The sequence below is a fragment of the Microchirus variegatus genome (assembly GCF_963457635.1).
Source record: "Microchirus variegatus genome assembly, chromosome: 18".
Classification (NCBI taxonomy): Eukaryota; Metazoa; Chordata; class Actinopteri; order Pleuronectiformes; family Soleidae; genus Microchirus; species Microchirus variegatus.
In genome coordinates this window covers 935236-959537 of record NC_139819.1, presented here as the reverse complement: position 1 = coordinate 959537, position 24302 = coordinate 935236, and the positions used below count along the sequence as shown (strand labels likewise).

General features: G+C 38.1%; 1 protein-coding gene across 1 annotated transcript; it reads left to right on the top strand.

Annotated features, from left to right (window-relative positions):
- Positions 1-15290: 15290 nt before the first annotated feature.
- Positions 15291-24302, top strand: vps33a (VPS33A core subunit of CORVET and HOPS complexes). The gene is made up of 13 exons (XM_083904922.1): positions 15291-15406; positions 16116-16181; positions 16270-16397; positions 16508-16694; positions 17650-17766; positions 17848-18022; positions 18703-18896; positions 19358-19484; positions 20356-20423; positions 20542-20679; positions 21412-21549; positions 21657-21825; positions 23443-24302. The coding sequence occupies exons 1-13, from the start codon at positions 15305-15307 to the stop codon at positions 23634-23636; spliced, it is 1803 nt and encodes a 600-aa protein (XP_083761048.1). The 5' UTR covers positions 15291-15304; the 3' UTR covers positions 23637-24302.

Here is a 24302-nt window from a genome sequence, read left to right as displayed (position 1 = left end):
TTTTTTTTTTTGCCACATCACATCATCACAGGCCCACAGAGCCCTGGAGCTGTAAGGAAGTAAACAGCAGTCAATTAGCTGCTGCACTTCAGCAGGAACCTGCAGTACGTCTTACATTTGCTGGCCTGATGGTGAGTGATTCATCCTCACATGCCCCAGAGGTAAAGTGCTGCTGCTGCTGCTGCTGCTGCTGCTGATGCTGCTGATGCAGAGGCCCAGTCTCGCTCCTTCAATTTCCTCACATCTAATCTCAGGGAAACAAACACGACCAGACGGGGGCCGTTAAATCACAAGCGGTAAAGGTCTGTCGTTAAAAAGGACGTGACGCGTTCCCCGGTCCTGACTGACCAGAAGAAACCAGCAGCTGGTGGTCGTGGGGGTGTGTGTTGAGATAAACTAACCCATCTTTATCCTGATCAGTCACTCGGTCTTTAGATCTCTGACCCGTGACTGGACAACATGACGACGTCTGTCTGCAAATTAAAGCCTTTTTCAAAAATTCTGCTGACACAGCGACAAAAAAAAAGAAAAAAAGCCTCGACATGACTTTGTAGACAAAAAAAACCCTTTTGGGAATTCAGATTTATGACTTTAAATGCAAAAGTTTGTTAACTCAAATGTCACTTTGAGCCTCCAGCTACAACCAGGGAAGGATCACTTTACGATAAAGGGCGTTGATCGTAGTGAATTTAACTGACCACCATACAGTCCTAGTGATCTATATTGAAATGTGCCACAAGGGCTAGTCTACATCCATCTTTCCGGAGATTTTTCTCCAATTTTGTGATCTATAAATGATCTTATTTAAGTCTTATTGTGGAGCTTTGAACTGCAGAGGGCAGCGTTAGAATGTGGGAAAAACAAAACCAAAAATATCCTTCGACATTTTCCAACACATATTGGTCGTGAAATACGCGCTTTGTGACGTAGAAACGTGATTTTACAGCAATACTGGATTTTGGAACAATGTTTTTGGGAATGCAGTATTTCTTGACTGTATTTTCTTCCCACGTACGATCTTTCTTTTTTGTACAAAAACGATTCCTGTAAACATGGCGTGCGTTAAAAAAATGTCTTCAAACACACCCACAAAAACCCCCCCAAAAAGACTAATTGCTGTAGTACATATGCCAGGCCTGCGTGTGGTGCTGTAACGCTGCGCCTGGCAGAAATACACCAAACAGCGTGTGCATAAATCTTGTTCAAAGTCCAAACACGAGAAGAAGACGATGAAGATTGGGAATCATTGGCGTTTTCCAAAAATAGCATTTTAGAAAATTTAGAAAATTGCGTGCATCTACGTGGCCACAGTCGTCGTGGAGAGGTCGGAAATGTGGGTGTTGACAGATCCTGTTTGAGATTTCGAGCTCGCCGCTCTCTCCTGGAGGAACTGGTTTCCTAAAGGCCACATTAACGACATCTTTCTTCTCCAATAAGCCGCAGCGTTTAAATGGATCTAATCAGCAGGTTTCAGACGGAGCCGCTAAATCAATTGTCATCCATCACTCTGATGAGAATTTAAGGACGAGGGCTGAGCAGAGGGAGCGGAATGCTAACACAAAGAGCGACAAAAGTTACGCACTGCGGCTTTAAAAGAGCGAGGGCGATCATTTAAATGAAGAAAATGTAGATTGTGGATTATTGTGTGTGCTGTTGTTGTTGTTTGCTTTATTTACTGTTTTCCAACATTTCAATTGACATTTTGGGCTATTTGATTGTCACTCTTCGTTTTTACGTAACCAGCGCATGATATGTTTACATTTTGATCCAGAAGAACTTTCTGTAACTGTACGAAACTTTACCCGCTTATATATGCGACCATATATGTGACAGAGACTCAGGAATAATGTTCATATAACAAACTGAACTCACCAACAACAACAGTACAGACAAAATATTTGCATTCAAAAACATATTTTGCAGACTGCAAATCATGTTTATGTTTTAAAAATCATGTTTTGGCATGTGGCGCCACCTACCGCCGTCTACCAATCATTGCAGTCGGTAGAGTCTCAGCTGCCGAGCAACCACGGGTTGCCAGTTACGTCAGAAAAACCGGACCTAAAAGACCTCGGTGTTTTGAATTTGAATGCAGTAACCGTTTTTGGCCACATTCTTACACGCGGCGCCTTTAAATTAAGTCGTACGTAATGTCGTCGAACAAAATCACAAAAGATTCGTTGTTTTCCTTCAAAAAAAAGGAAGAAAATAAAGCCGGTGCTTTTATATCACGTATATTCTAATAATTTATGATTGTAAACACGTTAAAAATGGACACGATTGTGATATTTTTTACGCGTAATGTGTTAAATTCTGCTGCGCGTACACACTGTCGTGTGAGGATCTGCTGCCCGCCTGAGCCTACAAGGTTTAAAATCTGAAAAAAGAAAAAATTAAGATTACATAAAAGTCACGTACACCTTTATTAACCGTGGCCATGGTAACGTCAGACGGAGAGAATCGTGAGGATTAAACGCAGTCTTTGTCTCTGCTGGTCTCTGTGTTCGTCGATTATTCTCATATAACTGATGAATCAACGCGTCCATAAATGTAAGAAAATGTCGATTTGTGTTCCCAATCCTCCATATAATAAAAAAAAAAGTATTTTCTTTGTTATACGGAGGAAAGAAAGCAGAAAATATTCACTATATATTCATTCTTGGTTGATAAGAAAACGTGAGTCAGAAAGGCTGAGGCCGACCTGGAGGGTTTAAATAATGCAGTCAGCTCACAGAGCGCTCGCGTCACTCCTCACTCCTACATCTCTTTTCCCACCTTTTCCCTAAAGATCCCTCCCTTTTTCTTTCGCTTTAGAAAATTGTGAAATGACCCTAACCCCGAAACAACGTTCACCGTTTTTTTTTTTCCCCTGCGGGTGGAACACAAAGAGAAAACGCTCCAATGGCCACAGAGGAGGCAGCTGCACAATATCTCGCGTTCATTCATTCAGGCATCGCTCCCCTCCCCCTCCCCCCCCTCCCCGTTTAATCTCAGCGCCTCAGGTCTGCGGGGAGGCTTCACTTAGAGATGGTGGAGGTGGTGGAGGAGGCCAGGGTTCCACCACCACCACCACCACCTTCTCCTCTCTGGCCTACTTCTGTGCAAACACCAACAGCAGCAGCAGCAGCAGCATCAGCATCAGCATCAGCATCAGCATCAGCATCATACTGGAGAGGAAATGCACATATGGGTCAAAATATCATCGGTATTTATCGCGATGTAATTGGTCATGCTGATGCTGCCAGTTCAAACGCTGAAGCCGGATGAAACCAGTGTGTGTGAAGTAGGGGGGGGAAAAATATGTGCCAGTACATATGTATTATTTAAATCCCGGGGGTTCTCAAACTGTGGTCAGTGTACCGCCATTGGTACGCGAGATTCTTGTGGTGGTAAAAAATCACAATACAATATTATCACGATATTTAAGTCACGATATGGTATTATCACGATATTCAAGTCACAATATACGATATTATCACGATATTTAAGCCACGATACAATATTATCACAATACTTAAGTCACAGTACAGTGTAATCCCGATATTTAAGCCACGATACAATATTTTCATGATATTTAAGTCACAATACAGTATCATCACGATATTTAAGTCATGACATAGTATTATCATTATTGCAATATTTAAGCCACGATACATTATCATGATATTTAAGTCACAATACGATATTATGATGATATTTAAGTCACAACACGATATCACGATATTTAAGCCACGATACAATATTATCACGATATTTAAGTCACAATACAGTATCATCACGATATTTAAGTCATGATATGGTATTATCATTATCACGATATTTAAGTCACAAATAGATATGTTCATGATACTTAAGTCATGATATAGTATTATCATTATTGCAATATTTAAGTCACAATGCGATATCATCATGATATTGAAGTCACAATACGATATTATCACGATATTTAAGCCACCATACGATATTATCACGATATTTAAGTCATGATATGGAATTATCATTATCACGATATTGAAGTCACAATACGATATTATCATTATCATGATAGTTAAGTCACCATACGGCATTATCACGATATTTGAGCCACGATACGATATTATGATGATCCATAAGTCACGATACAGCATTATCATTATCGCGATATTGAAGTCGCAATATGATATTATCGCGATTCGATATTGTCACGATATTTAAGTCACAGTGCGATATTATCACGATATTCAAATCACGATACGATATTTTAGTCACAATATGATATTGTCATTATCACGATATTTAAGACACGATATGGTATTATCACGATATTTAAGACACGATATGGTATTATCACGATATTTAAGTCACTTTAAGTCCCCGCACACTGAATCTGAAGCATCAGTGACACTCAGTGAGGCTCAGCTGGAGTCAGGACCTGCTCTGTCAACATCTGGAGGCTTCGTTTTCACAGCCACAGGAAGCCCCCAGTGTGCGACGTTAAAAAGATTCCTGCAGCAACGCCCAGGGACTGACTGACTGACTGACTGATGCACTGACGTACTGATGCACTGACTGACTGCAACCACACAATCTGACCACATGACACACACACACACACACACACACACACACACACACACACACACACACACACGGCACCAGTTCCTTACACATCACATCTGCAACAAAAGAAGCAGCACTGATGCATCAGCAGCAGCTGCATCATCATCATAAGCAGCAGCAGCAGCAGCAGCAGCAGCTATGTGTTGATATAAATCCTGCGAAATCTGCTCCACACTGCGTTAATCCAGCCATTCATGAATGCACCGAGCACAGATGATGCTGTAGTAGTAGAGCAGTCAAAAAAAATGACAGCGACGTTCTGCTGCAGAGGACGAGCATATGCTTTATTTCCTTTGTATTAATTAAACGCTCATTTACATAACTGCTGCCTCCTGGAGCTGAATCACCATCATCAGCTGACTACTACACATATTCATACATTTATTTATTTATTTATTTAATGAATTCAAAGGAAAAATAACGCATGCAGCTTTAATAATAAAAAAAGACAGATAATCTCTGCTCTGAATGAATGAAATGCTGCATTCAGTCATTCATTCAACTTGTAAAAGCAGAATTTGCTGCTTTAAAAATGAAAAATATGAAAATGACCTTCTTTTTTTTTTGCAGAGTATTTGCATATTTTCTGGGGGTTAAAAACCTACCTGAGATCTTCCTCCTCTCCTTCCTCTGATGATGATGATGAGGATGCGGGTTGGATCAGTGTGCAGCGCGTGGATGCAGCAGCAGCATCAGCAGCAGCATCAGCAGCGTCAGTGAATGCGCACGGTGCCAAACAGCCGTGTTTTTCTCTCCCTCTCTCTCTCTTCGTCACGGCTGGAGGAGAAGCAGACGTACCTCCTCCTCCTCTTCCTCCTCCTCTTCTTCCTCCTCCTCCTCTTCCACGCTGCGTGGGAAAACTCACTCACTCACAGTCCTCGGTCACTCCTTCCTGTGGGTGTGTGTGTGTGCGTGGACGCCGGAAAGCCCTTGGTGCCCTGGGAAGGAAACCCCGAGATGTGAAGATGAGAAGATCATCATCATCATCATCATCATCATCTGATCCACGTCCACTCACGAGTGACATCATCACTCAACATTCACTGACGTCATTTATGCAATATTTTGTGGATTTGCAGTCATTGTTTTTCAAATAGTAAATTTAAAACTTTCGGGACGCTTAGCTAATTTTATAAATGCTAAGTCATAATTTTCAAATAGTAATTAATAATTTTGGCATGCTAAATCCTAATTAAGAGATGAGCTGTCCTAATTAAGAGATGCTAGGTCATCATTTTGAGATAGTAATTCATAATTTTAGCATGCTAAGTCATAATTAAGCTAGGTCATCATTTAGAGATAGTCATTCATAATTTTGGCATGCTAAGTCATAATTAAGCTAGGTCTTAAGTTTGAGATAGTAATTCATAATTTTGACATGCCAAATCCTAATTAAGAGATGCTAGGTCATAATTTTGAGATAGTTATTCATACTTTTGGCATGCTAAGTCCTAATTAAGAAATGCCAAGTCATCATTTTGCGATAGGACTTCGAATCGATGACTTAGCCTCTCTTAATTAGTCATTCATAATTTTGGCATGCTAAGTCCTAATTAAGCTAGGTCATAATTTTGAGATAGTAATTCATAATTTTGACATGCTAAGTTCTAATTAAGCTAGGTCATTATTTTGAGATAGCATGCCAAAATTATAGATTACTAAATCCTAATTAAGCTAGGTCATAATTTTGAGATAGTAATTCATAATTTTGACATGCTAAGTTCTAATTAAGCTAGGTCATTTTGAGATAGTAATTCATAATTTTGACATGCTAAGTTCTAATTAAGCTAGGTCATAATTTTGAGATAGTAATTCATAATTTTGACTTGCTAAGTTCTAATTAAGCTAGGTCATCATTTTGAGATAGTTATTCATAATTTTGACATGCTAAGTTCTAATTAAGCTAGGTCATCATTTTGAGATAGTAATACATAATTCTGACATGCTAAGTTCTAATTAAGCTAGGTCATAATGTTGAAATTCAAACTAAGTCATTATGTTTGTGTTATTTCTGTTTAGGAGAAAATAAAGCGGGATCATTTTCCACAGACACGAGTCGGATTAAAACACCGTTTTTACAACAATTTATCCCTTTAAGAAGCAAACACTGACATTTTCACATCACTGTCCCTTACCTCCCACTCTTCGATTCTTGCTGTGGAGACACTGCGCCACCTCGAGGCTAAAGTGAGCGTTGCACCAAAGGAAATAAAAATGAAGTGAAGCAGAATGGTGGCAGGTGAACAAAGTCAAGAGACCAAATGACCTCAAGAAAGGGAAGAGGGCGACGTCGACGACGACGAACACGTCAGACTAATGAACGTCGAGTGGAAGCAGGAAGGAGGAGGACGAGAGGGAAGTGAAGAGGAGACGCTCTCGCACAAATCAGAGAGACGACAGCGAATCAAGAGGACGACGTGAAAGAGGCGTTTGCTCGATTACTCAAAGGTCAACATCAAGTCAAGTTCCAGTCCTTGGAACAACAAACAACAACAACTCCAGATGCTGAAGGAGGAAACCATTATGAGAGTAAGACGGAGAAGAAGATTGAGGAAGTGGAAAAAACAGGTGGTAGAAGAGAAGGAGGATGCAGAAGAAAAAGCAGGGAGGAACATGGAGAAGATGTCGAGGTGGAGAAGGATCAGAGTTTGAACAAATAAATAAAACAGACTTTGTTGCGATATAAAAAAAAAAAAAAAAAAAAGTAATCAGAAACCCTGGATTTCTAAATAAATGGCAAAGCCAACGATAGTGAATAGAGGAAGCTTGGTGGTAAATAAAAACAAACAAAGTACAAGTTGTTTTTTTAAGCGATGAGTCATTTTATTAGTGGTAAAACAATAGAGTCGCCAACAACAGCTTTACATCAGAAAATAAACATTTTAAGAAAAAAAACAAAACATTACAAAGCAGAAAATAGTCCAAAGACATTAAAAAATTTTTTTAAATAAATAAACAGTTAAAGACAAGGTCAAAAGATTATAAAGTAGAAAGATTAACATAAATATAGGATTAGGGTAATTAATCACACTTCATGACTACATTAAATGAAACAATTACTCCAATAATCCACCACTAAATCAAATAGTCAACTATTCTGATTATTGGTTTTTCAGGATTAAAACACGATTTCTGTTAGTTTTAGCTTCTTAAAATGTGAATATTTTCTTTGTTTCTTTGCTCCATAAAACAAAGAAATCGTTAAAACCGACTCATTCTTCGTTTGTGGACAAAAACAAAGACCTTTAAGAACATCGTCATTTTCAGGTTTGACGTTTTTTTTTTTTTTACACGTTTTCTGACGTTTCATCGACCACATGATGACTCGATTTCGCAGAGAAAATGAATCGATTTATGAATAGAACCGTTAGCTGCAGCTCGACTACGGTGGCCCTGAAGTGCTAATCACCAACACACAACGGGGAAAACTCAACAATATTCACAGAAACGCAACATTAACTTAAACTACAACTACAACAACAACTGAACTACGACACCAACATCAACTAAAACAACGACAACAACTGAACCATAACTGAAACCCGTTGCGTTTCCGTTAGCGTCGTGTTCCTGTTAATGTTGCTGTGTTTTCCTGTTTGTGTGTTGGTGATTAGCACTTCAGGGCCACCGTAGTCGATCTGCAGCGAACAACGATCATATTGATAAATTAATTAATTTCCTCGGCGAATAGAGTCATCGTTCGGTCGATGAAACGTCAGAAAACGTCGATCGGCGTTCGTCAAACCTGGAAATGACAATGTTCTTAAATGCCTTTGTTTTTGTCCACAAACAAAAAATAATTCGGTTTTAACGATTTCTTTGTTTTATGGAGCAAAGAAACCAGAAATATTCACATTAAATAAGCTAAAACGATCAGAAATCTTGTTTTAATCGTGAAAAACCAACGATCAAAACAGTCGACGATTGATTTAGTCATGGATTATTGGAGTAAGTGTACAGCTCAGCTGATGTGATGGAGAGGTTGTGGCGCCCCCTGCTGGTCGCACAAAAACTTCATTGTGAGGAAAAAACCTTTGAGAAACTGTTGAGAAGAAAAAAACGTTTCAGTGGAAATGAAACTAAAACACAGGTGACAATACAAGTGATGGAGAGAAAGTAGTAAAGAAAATAGTAAAGACTGGAAAAAAGAAGTAAAAGAAAGTAGTAAAGAAAGAAAGTAAAACAAAGTATTAAGTAAAGAGGAAAGAAATAAAGAAGAAAGAAAAGATGAAAGAAACAAAGAAAGTAGTGAAGAAGAAAGCAGTAAAGAAAGGAGTAAAAAAAGTAAAAAGAAAGAAAGAAAAAGAGAGATAGTAAAGAAAGTAGTAAAAAAGTAAAACAGAAAGAAAGGAGTAAAGAAAGAAGTAAAACAAAGAAAGTATTAAGTAAAGAGGAAAGTAGTAAAGAAAGATAGTAACAAAGAAAGTAGTTAAGAAATAAGTAGTAAATAAGTAAAGTAAGAAAGGAGTAAAGAAAGTAAAAGAGAGATAGTAAAGAAAGATGGTTAAGAAATAAAACCAAAGAAAGTAAAGATGAAAGAAGTAAAACAAAGAAAGTAGTAAAGAAAAAAGTAAAAGAAAGAAAGTAGCAAGTAAAGAGGAAAGTAGTAAAGAAAGAACGTAAACAAAGACAGAAAGTAGTAAAGAAAGAACAAAAATCTACTCACAAAAGGTCGACCAAATCCAGTCCAGTCAGTCAGTGAAATCCAGTCCATGTGTTTTCACGCTGGTTTCTGTGAAGACATGAAAAGAGACGATTGAACTTGAACTGGACTTTGTGATAGGACAGAAATGTCCTAAATGTCCTGTCCTGAGACACTGAGACAAACAGAGGGACTGGACTGAGAGTCTGCTTTAGTGTCGGACAGTTTTTACTCTGCGTTCACCGTCAAGGAGTGTGTTTTAAAAAAAAACTCTGTTTAAAAACTCCAGACTGTGAACGGTGAAGGAAAAAGGGGAAGACGGGGATCGGGAAGACAGAAAGAGGACGGAGACAAAAGAAGGGGACGTTTACGACATGAAGGACGAGGACAACATTCAAACACAGAGGTTGTAACGCTGACCTACTCTCACTCTGAGTTCTTTACTTATTAACCTTTAAGATTCTTAATCAAAAGTGATCAACAGTGTCCTGAACTGAGTGTTGATGAATGTTTGCATACGTGGATTATCTCAAAAATGTGGTCTGACCTCAACCATTCAATTCAACTTTATTTATATCTATTCTAAACCCAACAATTCACAAGATGAGCAACTGTGGAGAGAAAAAACTCCCCTTTAACGGGAAGAAATCTCTGGAGAACCAGACTCAAAGTGTGCGGCCGTCTGCCTCGACCGGTCGGGGTGAAAGGGGGGGGGGGGGAGAGAAGGGGGCGGAGACAGAAGAGAGAGAACAGCAGCAGAAAATACAATCAATCAAAAGTGCGACAGTGACATGGGTTTGTGTCGGCGGCAGACGAGCGGCACGATTCACCGAGAAAATCAATCGACTTGTGAATAGAATCGTTAGCTGCAGCTCGACTACGGTGGCCCTGAAGTGCTAATCACCAACACACAGCGGGGAAAACACAACAATATTCACGGAACTCCAACAACAACAACAACAACTGAAACTACGACACCAACAACACCTGAAACACAACAACAACAACAACTGAACCACGACAACTGAACTCCATTGTTGCGTTTCCGTTAACGTTGTTGTGTTTTCCCCATTGCGTGTTGGAGATCAGCACTTCAGGGCCACCGTAGTCGAGCTGCAGCTCACGATCCTATTCACAAATGGATTCATTTTTCTCGGCGGATCAAATCATCGTTCGGTCGATGAAACGAGCGGCGGTTTTGAGCGGCGTTATACGGACGGCGGTTTCGAGCGGCGTTTTTTTTGTGTCGTGTACAAACAGGCAAATAAATACAGAGACAATGCAACTGTGCATCAGCGATGTCGTGGAGTCGTCGTGGCGATGTCGTTGCCTCGAGGTGGAAACCATGTTGGTGTCTTCGTTCTGGAATAGATTAGGAAAAAACAAACAAACATCAGCCACTGATGGAAGAGGTGGAGTCTGATATACTCACAACCGCAGGATCTTCTCAAATAGCGGAGAGGGGGGCGGGGCCAAATCCAGGTCGACATGGGCGGTTCCATGTTCCATCACAGGACCATGTGAGGTCTCCATTCTGGAATAGATTAGGAAAAAACATCAGTCACTGATGCAAGAGATGGAGTCCGATATACTCACAACCGCAGGATCTTCTCAAATAGACGAGGGGGGCGGGGCCAAACCCAGGTCGATATGGACGGTTCCATGTTCCATCACAGGTCTCCATTCTGGAATAGATTAGGAAAACAAACATCCGTCACTTATGCAAGAGGTGGAATTCTGATATACTCACAACCGCAGGATCTTCTCAAATAGCAGAGAGGGGGGCGGGGCCAAATCCAGGTCGACATGGGCGGTTCCACGTTCCATCACGGGACCATGTGAGGTCTCCATTCTGGAATAGATTAGGAAAAACAAACATCAGTCATTGATGCAAGAGATGGAGTCCGATATACTCACAACCGCAGGATCTTCTCAAATAGACCAGGGGGGCGGGGCCAAACCCAGGTCGACATGGACGGTTCCATGTTCCACCACAGAACTGCGTTCGGACTCCATTCTGGAATAGATTAGGAAAAACAAACATCAGCCACTGATGCAAGAGGTGGAGTCCGATATACTCACAACCGCAGGATCTTCTCATATAATGGAGGGGGCGGGGCCAATCTCAGCTTGAGGAAGGATCCATGTTCCATCGCAGGACTATGTTGGTCTCTATTCTGGAAGAGATTAGGAAAAACAAAAACACAAAAGCAGCAAACATCGCGGTCTTGACATAATACATGTTGTGACGACATGCAGACAGAAAGTGACAAAATGGGGGAGAACATATCATTTTTGTTAAGACATTGATAAGCTTGTTTTTTGTGCCCCATTTGAAGACTTGACTTTTTTCCATCCATAGAAGAGGAGGTCCAGAGAAGAGGTCCAGAGAGGAGGTCCACATTCCATTGCATCCAATCCATTTCCTTTGCGTTGTGTTGCGTCCAATCCATTTCCTTGGCGTTGCACCCAAGCCAAACACACGGCAACCGAGCCAAACCATGGCACCAAAGCCAAACACAACAAAGTGGTCCGTTTTGTCCGTCAAGTTTGTCAAGCGTCGTTTGGAAGTCAAGTCACGTTTTGGGCTGCAGCAAAAACAAAAAAGTTGAAAAACCTTTTTCAACTACATGACATGAAAAAATGGATGAAAACCACATCACATGAACAAAGTGTTCAATGTGATGTGCTCTCATAGACCATATATATAAACCTTTGAAAACCCTACGGATGAAAACCACAAGACATGAACAAAATGTTCAATGTGATGTGCTCTAATAGACCATATATATAAACCTTTGAAAAACCAACGGATGAAAACCACAAGACATGAACAAAATGTTCAATGTGATGTGCTCTCATAGACCATATATATAAACCTTTGAAAACCCTACGGATGAAAACCACATCACATGAACAAAGTGTTCAATGTGATGTGCTCTCATAGACCATATATATAAACCTTTGAAAAACCAACGGATGAAAACCACAAGACATGAACAAAATGTTCAATGTGATGTGTTCTCATAGACCTTATATATAAACCTTTGAAAAACCAACAGATGAAAACCACAAGACATGAACAAATTGTTCAATGTGATGTGCTCTCATAGACCTTGTATATATGCCTCTGAAAAACCTATGGCTGAAAACCACATGACATGAACAAAGTGCTCATGTGATGTGGTCTCAGACCTCATGAAGTGTTGTGCGACTGTAGTGATTTTGCACACTAAAACCTACAAACCAGTTTCTGTTGTACTTACAACAGAAACGCAACTCCAGTCCGGTGCTTGCGTGGAATCCGGCGTGGCAGACGAGGGGAACCTGTTTCCACAAACAGAAGACAAGTGTGAGAATAATAAATAAACATAGACCCGTGTGTGTATATATACATACATATAATATTAATATATATACATATATATAATATTAATATATATATATACATATATATAATATTAATATATATATACATATATAATATTAATATATATATACATATATATAATATTAATATATATAATATTAATATATATATACATATATATATAATATTAATATATATATACATATATATATAATATTAATATATATAATATTAATATATATATATATATATATATAATATTAATATATATATATATATATTAATATATATAATATTAATATATATATATATATATATATATATATATAATATATATATATAATATTAATATATATACATACATACATACATACACATATACATATACACATACACATATATACATATACACACATATATACACACATTTATACATATATACACACATATACACATACACACTTTTTTTAGGTAAACTTTTTTTAATCAAATAACGCTTAATGGAAATGACAGTCATGGTGTGGTAACCTAATACAGGTGTGGGTGTGTGCATGCGTGCGTGAGGGCGAGTGAGTGAGAGGCCATGAATAAATGTATTATTTGAACAATTCAAAGCTTAACATCGTATCAAGTCAAATCGCGTCACGACATCGCTACAAATATAGTTTACGCTCCGGTAAAACTAAATTAAACCAGCGAACGTCAATGTTAACGTTAGCGTTAGCATTAGCAACTGGATGCTTTCGGCTCAGATAACGAATGTGAGAGGAAGTGCTGTTGTGATACGCCAGAGGCTACAGTGGTAACACTGCACCGTGTTGGCTTATTGTTATTCAAGCGTGAAACGGTCCCACATTTTGGACATTTTCTGTCGTTTACGGGCCGTTTTACTCTCCGCCATTGCGCCAGCTTAACAGCGGGTGTGCGTCTGCTAAAACGGTCCGTGTGGAACAATGATCCCTGCGCTGAACGGGCCGCATAATGCGCGAAATGGGAATCAAACGAATATACTCGAGACTCGCTCACACACCACAGCAGATTATAACACAGTTAACCATTTTCACTTTTATATCACCATTAGTGTTCAATAAAAAAACGTTTATGACTTTGCTTTCAAAGTTCCTGCAGAATTCACCAGAAAACACCTGTGGTGTCTCGAAATGTTGATTGACAGCTTTGTTAGCCAATGAGAAGCAGCAGAACACCCGGATGTCACAACGGGTCGTTACGTCAGCCAGAGACGCCCGGACTGTTTTGAGTGTAACACAGGAAGTCCGGCTGACGAACGAGCGCTTCGTTTTCACAGATAAATCTATTTTTTCCACGGATAAACATCAAAAGTAAGAGCTTTTTGACGGCTGTCGCTCGGCGAACCGATTTCCGCTTTCATTAGAGCCGCATGGAATGTGTTTTGGACAAAGTGTCGGAGCGTTTGTTTTTCGAAAATGCTGCGTGTGGGTTGGCGCAGCGGTTCCGTACAACACGTAATTGAGTTGTTATTTGAGCAGTGTTTGTCACATTTTAAACTGATATACGGTGTTGTAGCCCAGATTCTGCGGCTTAATTTGATATCCAGTCATGCAAACGTGTTTATGAATTCTTTAATAAGAATCTCGCAGGAACACACACCTTTGGATTAGGGGTTCCGGTTTAAATTTAACGTCATAGTTTGATGTGACACACAATAGAAGCGAGTAGTTTCAGGTCAAAACGCACTGATAAGTCGACAGACAGCTAATGTTCCTGGTGAAACTCAGTCGATGTAGAAACAAAACCACTTACGTCCGAGACGAACTCTCCCGCTCCTCTTCTCTGCTGCACGCACTGATTGATTACGAGCCTACGCGGAAGTGGCTTAAATACGGAAATTTGAACATTGCCGCGCGAATGGTTAAACCAATCAGGACGAAGGGAGGGAAAGTGCTGTAAATTGCCGTGGGAACAACTCCTTATATGGACCTCCTGTGTCGACATCCTCTTGAGTGACATGCTCGGACTGATGTTTGAGAGACTTTGTGGAATAGCATGCCTTGAGCTGGAATTTTAAGTTTGTTTGTTCTGTTACCATATATTTGTTCAAGTTACAGTTAAAAATTTGAACTTTTGAATTTAAACCAACATACAATCATAGCAATGTGACCAAAAAAATCATATTCACGGTTAATGTTCAATGGAATTGTTTAAAAAAAAAAAAATGTTTATGTTGTCATAATTTTCTTGGACAATAATAATATTATTGAGTTCTGTGACAGCAACATTTTGTATTTTACAGCATTTTTGATGATTAGCATACAGTATATCAGTGAATGGAAAATCAAAGTTTGATTTGATTTATTTCAGGGAAATCAGACAAAAACAACATGATTCCTGCAACAACAGATATGAACTAATAGCCACAATCAATTTAATAAACCGTTATATTGATCATTTTAATCTTTAATTACGTCATTATACTTTTCAGCTTACTGAATTAACTACCGTGTATTTACAAATCTATGGTTTAAATTGGAAGCAAACGTGCCATCGGTATTCATGAAATCCGCTTGCGCACGTCAGTAGCGTACAAAGTACATTCTCTGTTACAGTCTCCGGTTTGGTTTGTGGAGTGAACCATCTCGACGTTGTATCCCATCTTCGGTCACATGACTCGGCTGGTCAGCTGACCTGAGTTGTGTCTGTCTGACAGGGGGAAAATGGCGGCCCACCTATCGTACGGAAAAGTGAATTTAAACATTTTAAGAGAAGCTGCACGAAAAGACCTCCGGGAGTTTTTGGACAAATGCGCCGGAAGTAAGGTAAGGAACACGCGGACACGACAGAACATGGCGGACAAAAAAACAAACAGGGAGAACTAAGCTAGTTTTCTTCCACTAACATTAGCTCACAGATGCCAAGAGAATTTAAAATGTCACAAATGCATCAGAAAATGGCGGCGTGTGGTCCGGACCCGGACCCAGATGTCGTCCTGTCCGTGCCCGGACCTTTCACTAATAACTCCGTGATGATTTTTATGTTTTGACGCAGCATTTATGGTTTTTACATGCGCAGCTTTTCGAGTATTTACGGCATTCGTGGACCAGGGGGACTTCAGACCAATCACTTGCGCTTTAAATCACCACGTGACGACAATCAGCCAATCACGTCTGTGTATTCAGAAACCGTAACTACTGTAATATGTGAGGGGAGGAAGTCAAAGAATGGAAACAAACGTCTTTATTTGAAAAGAAAGGAGACATATTTAGATTTTAATAATAAAATGAGAAGTTTAAAATATATTATTTCACCCTAGATATGCAGCTTAAGTGCTTTTAATTTTTTAATTTGTTTTAAATTGTTTATAAAAGCACCTTTTTCCTAGTATCTTTCCCCTCCATTTTCATGTTGTCGTGTATTGTTTAGATACCATTTCTATCAACGTTTCTTACTTTTTTGTGCAATAACAAAATAAAGGAATAGATATTGAATAGACAATGTTCGCAAACTGTGTGTCCTGTTGCTCTTTAGGCCATAGTGTGGGATGAATATCTGACCGGACCGTTTGGACTGATAGCTCAGTATTCTCTACTCAAGGTAAATCATCGTCAGAGAGCCATAATTATCATTGATGTTCGTCCGTGTGGGTCAAATACAAATCAATATCAACCCCCACTTTTTCCAGGAACATGAAGTGGAAAAGATGTTTACTCTCAAGAGCGGCAGGCTCCCCGCCGCCGACGTCAAAAACATCATCTTCTTTGTCCGTCCCAGACTGGAGCTCATGGACATCATCGCTGAGAACGTGTCCAGGTGTGTTTGACACTTACAGAGTCCTTTATGGTTGTTAATGATGTAATAAACATTTGCTGTTTACTATCATTTCTCCTATTTTGACCTGGATTGTTGCCCCCCCCCCCCAGCGAGGATAAGCAGCGCTCGCCGAGAGACTTCCACATTCTGTTTGTGCCTCGGCGGAGCATGCTGTGCGAGCAGCGGCTGAAGGAGCAGAACGTGCTCGGCTCCTTCACCAACATCGACGAGTACATCCTGGACCTGATCCCCTACGACGGCGACCTGCTCTCCATGGAGTACGAGAGTGCTTTCAGGGTGAGAGAGTGTGTGTTACTGTGACTCGGCAAGTGTATCATTTACACCATGATGGGTCAATGTGTTACACTACTGTTTGGGGTCACAAAGAAATGTCCTTATTTTTTGAAGGAAAAGCACTTTTTTTTCAATGAATTAGCACATTTTGAGAAAAAAAAATTAAAATTTTGAGAAAACATTTTTTTTAAATTTATAAAAATAAAATACATTTGTGAGAATTTTTTTTTAATTTTTGAGAAATTTTGATAATTTTTTTTTTAATTTTGAGATTTTTTAATTTTGAGAAATGTTAAGATTTTTTTTTTAATTTTGAGAAAAAAAATTAATTAAAAAAAAAATTACATTTTGAGAATTTTTTTTACATTTTGAGAATTTTTGTTTTGAATTTTGAGAAAAAAATATTTTATGAGAAAAAAAATTTAAAATTTAAAAATTTAAATTTTGAGAAAGGAAATCAACATTTTGAGAAAGAAATGTAAATTTTGAGAAAAAAAATACAATTATGAGAAAAATTTAAATGTTTAAGAAAAAATATAAAATTATGAGTAAAATTTTGAGAGTGTTTTGAAAGCTCTATCAAAGCCTAGAAATGTGTTTTTATATGGAAAGTGACACACAGCATAAGCAAATGCTTTTGAATGCTCTAATTCTGCGTTCCGTTCACACTGGAAGTTGGATTGTTGGCTACACCAGTCGATAACAGCGCTCTACGTGATATTTTTTATAAGTAGCCTGAGTTCAAATCTGAGTTACGTGGGGGGGGGTGTTTGCGTGTTCGCTCTTCAGGAACGACCTCAGAAAATCAGAGTCCCGACAACAACTTGAACACAGCGTAAATCCTCCTCCATACTCAAGCTTCCCTTGTGATGACATATTTTTAGACAGGTGTACGACATGGAGCTGTGGTGTTTCATCTTATGGTGAAAAACCTTTAATTTCCTGTTCTTTCATTCAGGAGTGTTACCTGGAAAACGACCAAACGAGCCTTTACCACACAGCCAAAGGCCTGATGACGCTGCAGGCTCTGTACGGCACCATTCCACAGATCTACGGGAAAGGGGAATGTGCCCGGGTGAGTGTGACGAGAACCATCGAGGTCGATGTCTCGTGCTCTGTGGCTGTTATATGAGCACGTTTGTTTGTTTGTTCTCAGCATGTTGCCAACATGATGCTGAGGATGAAGAGGGAGTTTGCCGGAAGTCAGAATCAGATCCTGCCCGTGTTCGACACCCTGCTCCTGCTGGACCGCAACGTGGACCTGCTCACGCCGCTGGCCACGCAGCTCACCTACGAGGGCCTGATCGACGAGATCTACGGAATCAATAACGGTCAGAAATAGAGTTTCTGTTGCTGAGGTTCTACAGGAAGCTACGATTAGAAACCTGGAAAAAAAAAATTGTAAAAATGTAGTAAAATTGAAGATGTTGTGAATGTTGCGAGTTATTCCTACAAACTAAAAATACACGTTTATATATTATTTTTCATTTTACTAGTTATAACTACAAAATAAAATACACATTTATAGATTATCTTTCATTTTACTAGTAATTCATACAGAATAAAATACACATTTGTATATTATCTTTCATTTTTGTAGTTATTCCTACAAAATAAAATACACCTTTAGATATTATCTTTCATTTTTGTAGTTATTCCTACAAAATAAAATACACCTTTATACATTATCTTTCATTTTTGTAGTTATTCATACAAAATAAAATACACTTTTATATATTATATTTAATTTTACTAGTTATTCATACAAAATAAAATACACATTTGTATATTATCTTTCATTTTAATAGTTGTTCCTACAAAATAAAATATGTTTACATATTATCTTTCATTTTAGACATTAATTCTACAAAATAAAATACGCATTTATATGTTATCTTTCATTTTAGTTGTTATTCCTACAAAATAAAATACACGTTTATATGTTATCTTTCATTTTAGTAGTTATTCCTACAAAATAAAATATGCGTTTATATATTATCTTGGTTTACAGGTTATGTCAAGTTGCCTCCGGAAAAGTTTGCTCAGAAAAAACAGGGCGAGACGAGTAAAGATTTACCCACGGAGCCAAAGAAGCTGCAGCTGAACTCGGCGGAGGAGCTTTACGCAGAAATACGCGACAAAAACTTCAACGCCGTCGGAGCAGCGCTGAGCAAGAAAGCTAAGATCATCTCTGCCGCCTTTGAGGTGAGTCTGCAGTTGGAGTTTTACCTGGCAAAATAAAAATAAAAAACTCTTATTCCTCACAGAAAATCTACTTTACAAACGTCCAGAACATCATAATATCATGAAATAAATACTCTAAATGACTAATAATTTGTCTAATTCTGACCCATTTACAGCAATGTTTATTAACGTGCACTATCCCCGTTGACTAAACCGATGAAATTAACGTTTTGCATCTGCTTCTGTATCCAGACACCATTGAAGTGACCTCTGCTAATCAGATGAGATTATAATCTCTGTGACATTTTCACTGCATTAGTCTAACGAGCAAGTGACGACAAACATCCGCAGATAAAGCTCACGTCTGTGAATTTCAAATCATTATTCTGTCGTCGGCGTAGACGATAAAAAACATTCTTTTTCTGCTGCGACAACGTGACTTTCTTCATGTTTATTTCTGTTTTTCCCCTCTCGTGTCACAGGAACGACACAACGCCAAAACGGTGGGAGAAATCAAGCAGTTTGTGTCGCAGCTTCCTCACATGCAGGCGGCGAGGAGTTCACTGGCAAACCACACGTCTGTCGCAGAGCTCATCAAAGACATCACCAGTATGTCAATAAAATTACACCTTATTTCATAAAAACGACATCAAACCTCATGGTAGAAATATATGATTTAGTCATTTTTTGCAAATATAAATGTATCTTGATATCTTGATATAAAAATGTGCAATGTTCCAGAATATGGTGAGAATAATGACAAAAAAACAGTATTGATGTTGCCAAAGAAATTCCAAAATTTAGTGATATTACAGATTTTTCTTTTTTTTTTTTTTACAAAAACCATCATTACTGAAAATTCGGGGAAAAATGCTGACGTTAAAGGTTAAAAAAGTAAAAGAAAAATTACAAACTGTCATAATATTGCAGAAAAATTTTACGAATTATTCAAAAACCTTCACCAATTGTATCAAAAAGTTAAACAATGTTGTAATGTTACAAAAAGATTTCCACCTAAAAAAATTGTGACGTGACCTCAAAAGTGTTGCAAAATGTTGTAATATTGCGGGAAAATGTTTATGGAAAATCCAAACGAAACATCGCTGTAACCAAAAAGGTTACAAAATATGGCAATGTTACAAAAAATTGTAAATGTTATGTTTTACATGACCTAAAAGTGTTACAAAGTTTTGATATCAGAATTTTTTTTTTTTACGAGAAACGTTACAAAATGTTGCGTTAACGAAAACATATTTCTCAGGATACGTCGTTACTTTTGTGAACATAGAAAACGGGAATTGTACATAAGAATATTTTAAATCATGATTACTGTAGAGACACAGGCTCTCTCTTGTGGCAACCCCTAGAGCTGTATGTCGGTGAGCTCACTGGGGACAGTTTTAGCTGCTCTGATTCCTAAATATCAGCATGATTGACTTAAAAACTTGCCGTAATAATGTTAGTCATTGTTCTCCTCCAGCGTCTGAGGCCTTCTTTGATAATCTAACAGTGGAGCAGGAGTTCATGACGGGAGTCGACACTGATAAGGTATCATCATCATCATCATCATGTGTTCACTCTTCAGTGTTTCTAGAACGCGAACGATTTGTCCGTACGTGTTTTAAACGTGTTTTTTGTTGTTGTTGTTGTCGTCGTCGTCGTGCAGGTGAACACGTACATCGAGGACTGCATCGCTCAGAAGGATCCGCTGATCAAGATCGTGCGTCTGGTGTGTATGCAGTCAGTGTGCAACAACGGCCTCAAGCAGAAGGTGCTCGATTATTACAAGAGGGAGATTCTACAGGTAAAGAGGCGGCCATTTTGTTTGTTTGTTGTTTTCGAGCGGTTTGTGCTGAGCTCATCGATTAGCTGATGTAGCATGTTTTGGTCGATTTTCTGGGCGGAGCTTTGACAAGAAAGCATCTTTATAGTTATTCCTACAAAATAAAATACACATTTTTATGTAATCTTTCATTTTTACTAGTTATTCCTAAAAAGTAAAATACATGTTTATATTTTATCCTTTTCATTTTAATAGTTATTCCTACAAAATAAAATACATGTTATCTTTCATTTTACTAGTTATTCCTACAAAATAAAATAAACTTTCATATATAATCTTTTCATTTTAGTAGTTATTCCTACTAAATAAAAAACGTTTTAAAGTTGTCTTTCTTTTTACTAGTTATTCCTACAAAATAAAATGCACATTTTTCTGTTATCTTTCATTTGACTAGTTATTCATCCAAAATAAAATACACGTTTATATATTCTTTTCCATTTTAGTAGTTATTCCTACAAAATAAAATACACATTTTTATGTTATCTTTCATTGAACTAGTTATTCCTACAAAATTAAATACACGTTTATATGTTATCTTTTGTTTTACTAGTTATTCCTACAAAATAAAACACATTTTCAATTTGTATTTCATTTTACAATTAATTCCTACAAAATAAAACACATGTTTTTGTTATCTTTCATTTTTCTCATTATTCCTACAAAATAAAATACATGTTTTTGTTTTACGTGTAGACCTACGGTTATGAACACATCCTGACGCTGAATAACCTGGAGAAGGGAGGTCTTCTGAAGCCACAGACGAGCTCAAGGAACAACTACCCCACCATCAGGAAAACCCTCAAACTGTGGATGGAGGACGCGAATGAACAGGTGGTGAATTCTGACAAAGAACCGTGATGATAAAACGTGTTTGAGGAGTTTAAAAACAGCCTTTGACTTTTCATCTGTTATGTTTTGTTTTGGTTTCTTCCCCTCAGAACCCCAATGACATTTCGTACGTGTACAGTGGTTACGCTCCGCTCAGCATCCGCCTGACTCAGGTTCTGGCCAGACCCGGGTGGAGGAGCATCGAGGAGGTGCTGAAGATGCTTCCTGGTCCACACTTTGAGGAGAGACAGCAGCTGCCTGCTGGACTTCATAAGAAACGTGAGTACTGTGTGAGCGCGACGTCCACACAACACAGAGTTTCCACGTGAAAATGATCTGTGTGGAAACAGGAAGTAGATTTTCTCCTCTAGGGTTGTTTTCATTTTAGTAGTTGTTCCGAAAAAATAAAATGCGCATTTTTATCTTTCATTTACTAGTTATTCCTACAAAATAAAATACACATTTTTATCTTTCATTTTACTACTTATTCCTACAAAATAAAATACACATTTTTGTGTTTGTTCATTTTGCTAGTTATTCCTACAAAATAAAATACATGTTTTTAGTTATCTTTAATTTTTATAGTTATTCCTTCAAAAAAATAATTTTTTAAATATTATTTTTCATTTTTGTAGTTATTCCTACAAAATAAAATACACCTTATGTTATCTTACTAGTATTTCTACCAAAAAAATGTTCTTTATGTTATCTTTCATTTTTGTACTAATTCCTACAAAATAAAATACACGTTTTTTGTTACATTTCATTTTACTAGTTATTCCTACAAAATAAAATACACATTTTTATCTTTCATTTTACTAGTTATTGCTACAAAATAAAATACACATGTTTGTGTTTGTTCATTTAACTAGTTATTCCTACAAAATAAAATACATGTTTTTATGTTATCTTTCATTTTACTCGTTATTACTACAAAATAAAATGCACATTTTTATTTTATCTTTCATTTTTGTAGTTATTCCTACAAAATAAGATACACACTTTTATGTTAACTTTCATTTTACTATATATTCCTACAAAATAAAATATGTTTATATATTATCTTTCATTTTAGTAGTTATTCCTACAAAATAAAACACGCCACCTTATGTTGTCTTTCATTTTTGTCGTTATTCCTACAAAATAAAATGCACATTTTTATGTTATATTTCATTATACTATACAAAATAAAACACCCTTTTTTGTGTTATCTTTCATTTGACTATTTATTCCTACAAAATAAGATGCATGTTTTTATGTCAGCGACGGTCACTCACTCTACTGTTGTCCCTGCTTTTCATTTAAGAGAATAAAAGCCTGTCAGCTCCTTCCTGCTTTGTGCAGATAAGACACAGGCTTTGTCTCGGTGACCACCTCGTCACCACGGAGACACTGTCCCCGTTTGTCTCGGTGTGTTTGTTTATTTGTGCTTTATCTGGTTTTGACAGTGACCGTCAGTGTTTCCCCTCGTCTCATATCTATGTGTCTGTGTTTACTCTGATGTCAACCGTGGATTGAATTACACGCTCAAGTGTGAAAATGTGCTAATTAGAATTGTGAGTCCAGACATGAGACGGTTGACCTGTCTCTACACGTCTACGTGTCTCACTGTGGATCGTTAAAAAAAAAGGTGATAATAGAGGAGCGTCGTCTCAGGGGAGGGGAGGGGGGAGTGACTCGGGAGGGGTTTATATTTGTCCCTCTTTCATATTCGGTCCTGTTTTAATAACGTGGGAAAAAGGCAAAAGTTCCCCTTTGTCTTAGTCTTCATCAATGAGGAGACGATGATATTATCACACACTCACAGTTCAGTCCAAAACTATTGGTGTTTTTCATTTATTTGAACATGAATCCAGCTCCTCAGCGTCTTTGTCCTTTGTCCCGTCCGTCTCACAGGTCAGCAGGGGGAGAGCCGCACCACGCTGGTTTTCTTCCTCGGCGGCGTGACGTACGCGGAGATCGCCGCGCTCCGCTTCCTCTCGCAGATGGAGGACAGCGGCATGGAGTACATCATCGCCACCACTAAACTCATAAACGGCACGACGTGGATCAAAACCGTCATGGACCGTCCCGAGGCTCAGATGTCCTGAGTCACGTGGACGCGTCCAAAGTCTCCATGCGTCAGAAAAACGTCAGAAAAACTTTTTCCCTCACGTTTGAAAGCAACAAGCTTTTTAAAGAAAAGTGTTACTAACTTAAAAGTCCAGTGTGTCTCATTTACGAGGGTTTTTATTGTAGCGCTATTGTATCATGAGCAACATCTAAAATAGCGTTATCAAATTTAACGACTGTTGACTAAAAGTTTCAAATATTTATGAATATGATTGAATTATGTCGTCCCAGTTATAGATCTGAGTTTTTGACCACATCATGCAGCTCTATAACCTTCAGTGGAGACTCTGTTCGTATGTATGTATGTATGTATGTATGTTTGTATGTATGTATGTATGTATGTATGTTTGTATGTATGTATGTATGTATGTATGTATGTATGTATGTATGACTAAAATCTGTTATTCTGTTTAACAGCGGCTGTCACACATGGTGTTGCAGTCTCTCATCTCAGTCTCACCCTCTCACCTCCTCATTCTCCTAAGTTCATCCTCTCCTCTGTCTCATCCTCTCATCTTCTTATCTTCAGTCTCATCCTCTCATCTTCTGACCCTCATCTTCTTATCTTCAAAGTCTCATCCTCTCACCTCCTCAGTCTCATCCTCTCACCTCCTCGTAAAATCTTGTGAATGTTAAAGTTTAAA

Bases quoted from the DNA above. Each gene is read 5' to 3' on its own strand.
- vps33a (XM_083904922.1), top strand. From the start codon at position 15,305: ATGGCGGCCCACCTATCGTACGGAAAAGTGAATTTAAACATTTTAAGA. The intron at 16,398-16,507 runs GTGTGTTTGACA...CCCCCCCCCCAG, and splicing joins ATCGCTGAGAACGTGTCCAG to CGAGGATAAGCAGCGCTCGC. The intron at 17,767-17,847 runs GTGAGTGTGACG...GTTTGTTCTCAG, and splicing joins GGAAAGGGGAATGTGCCCGG to CATGTTGCCAACATGATGCT.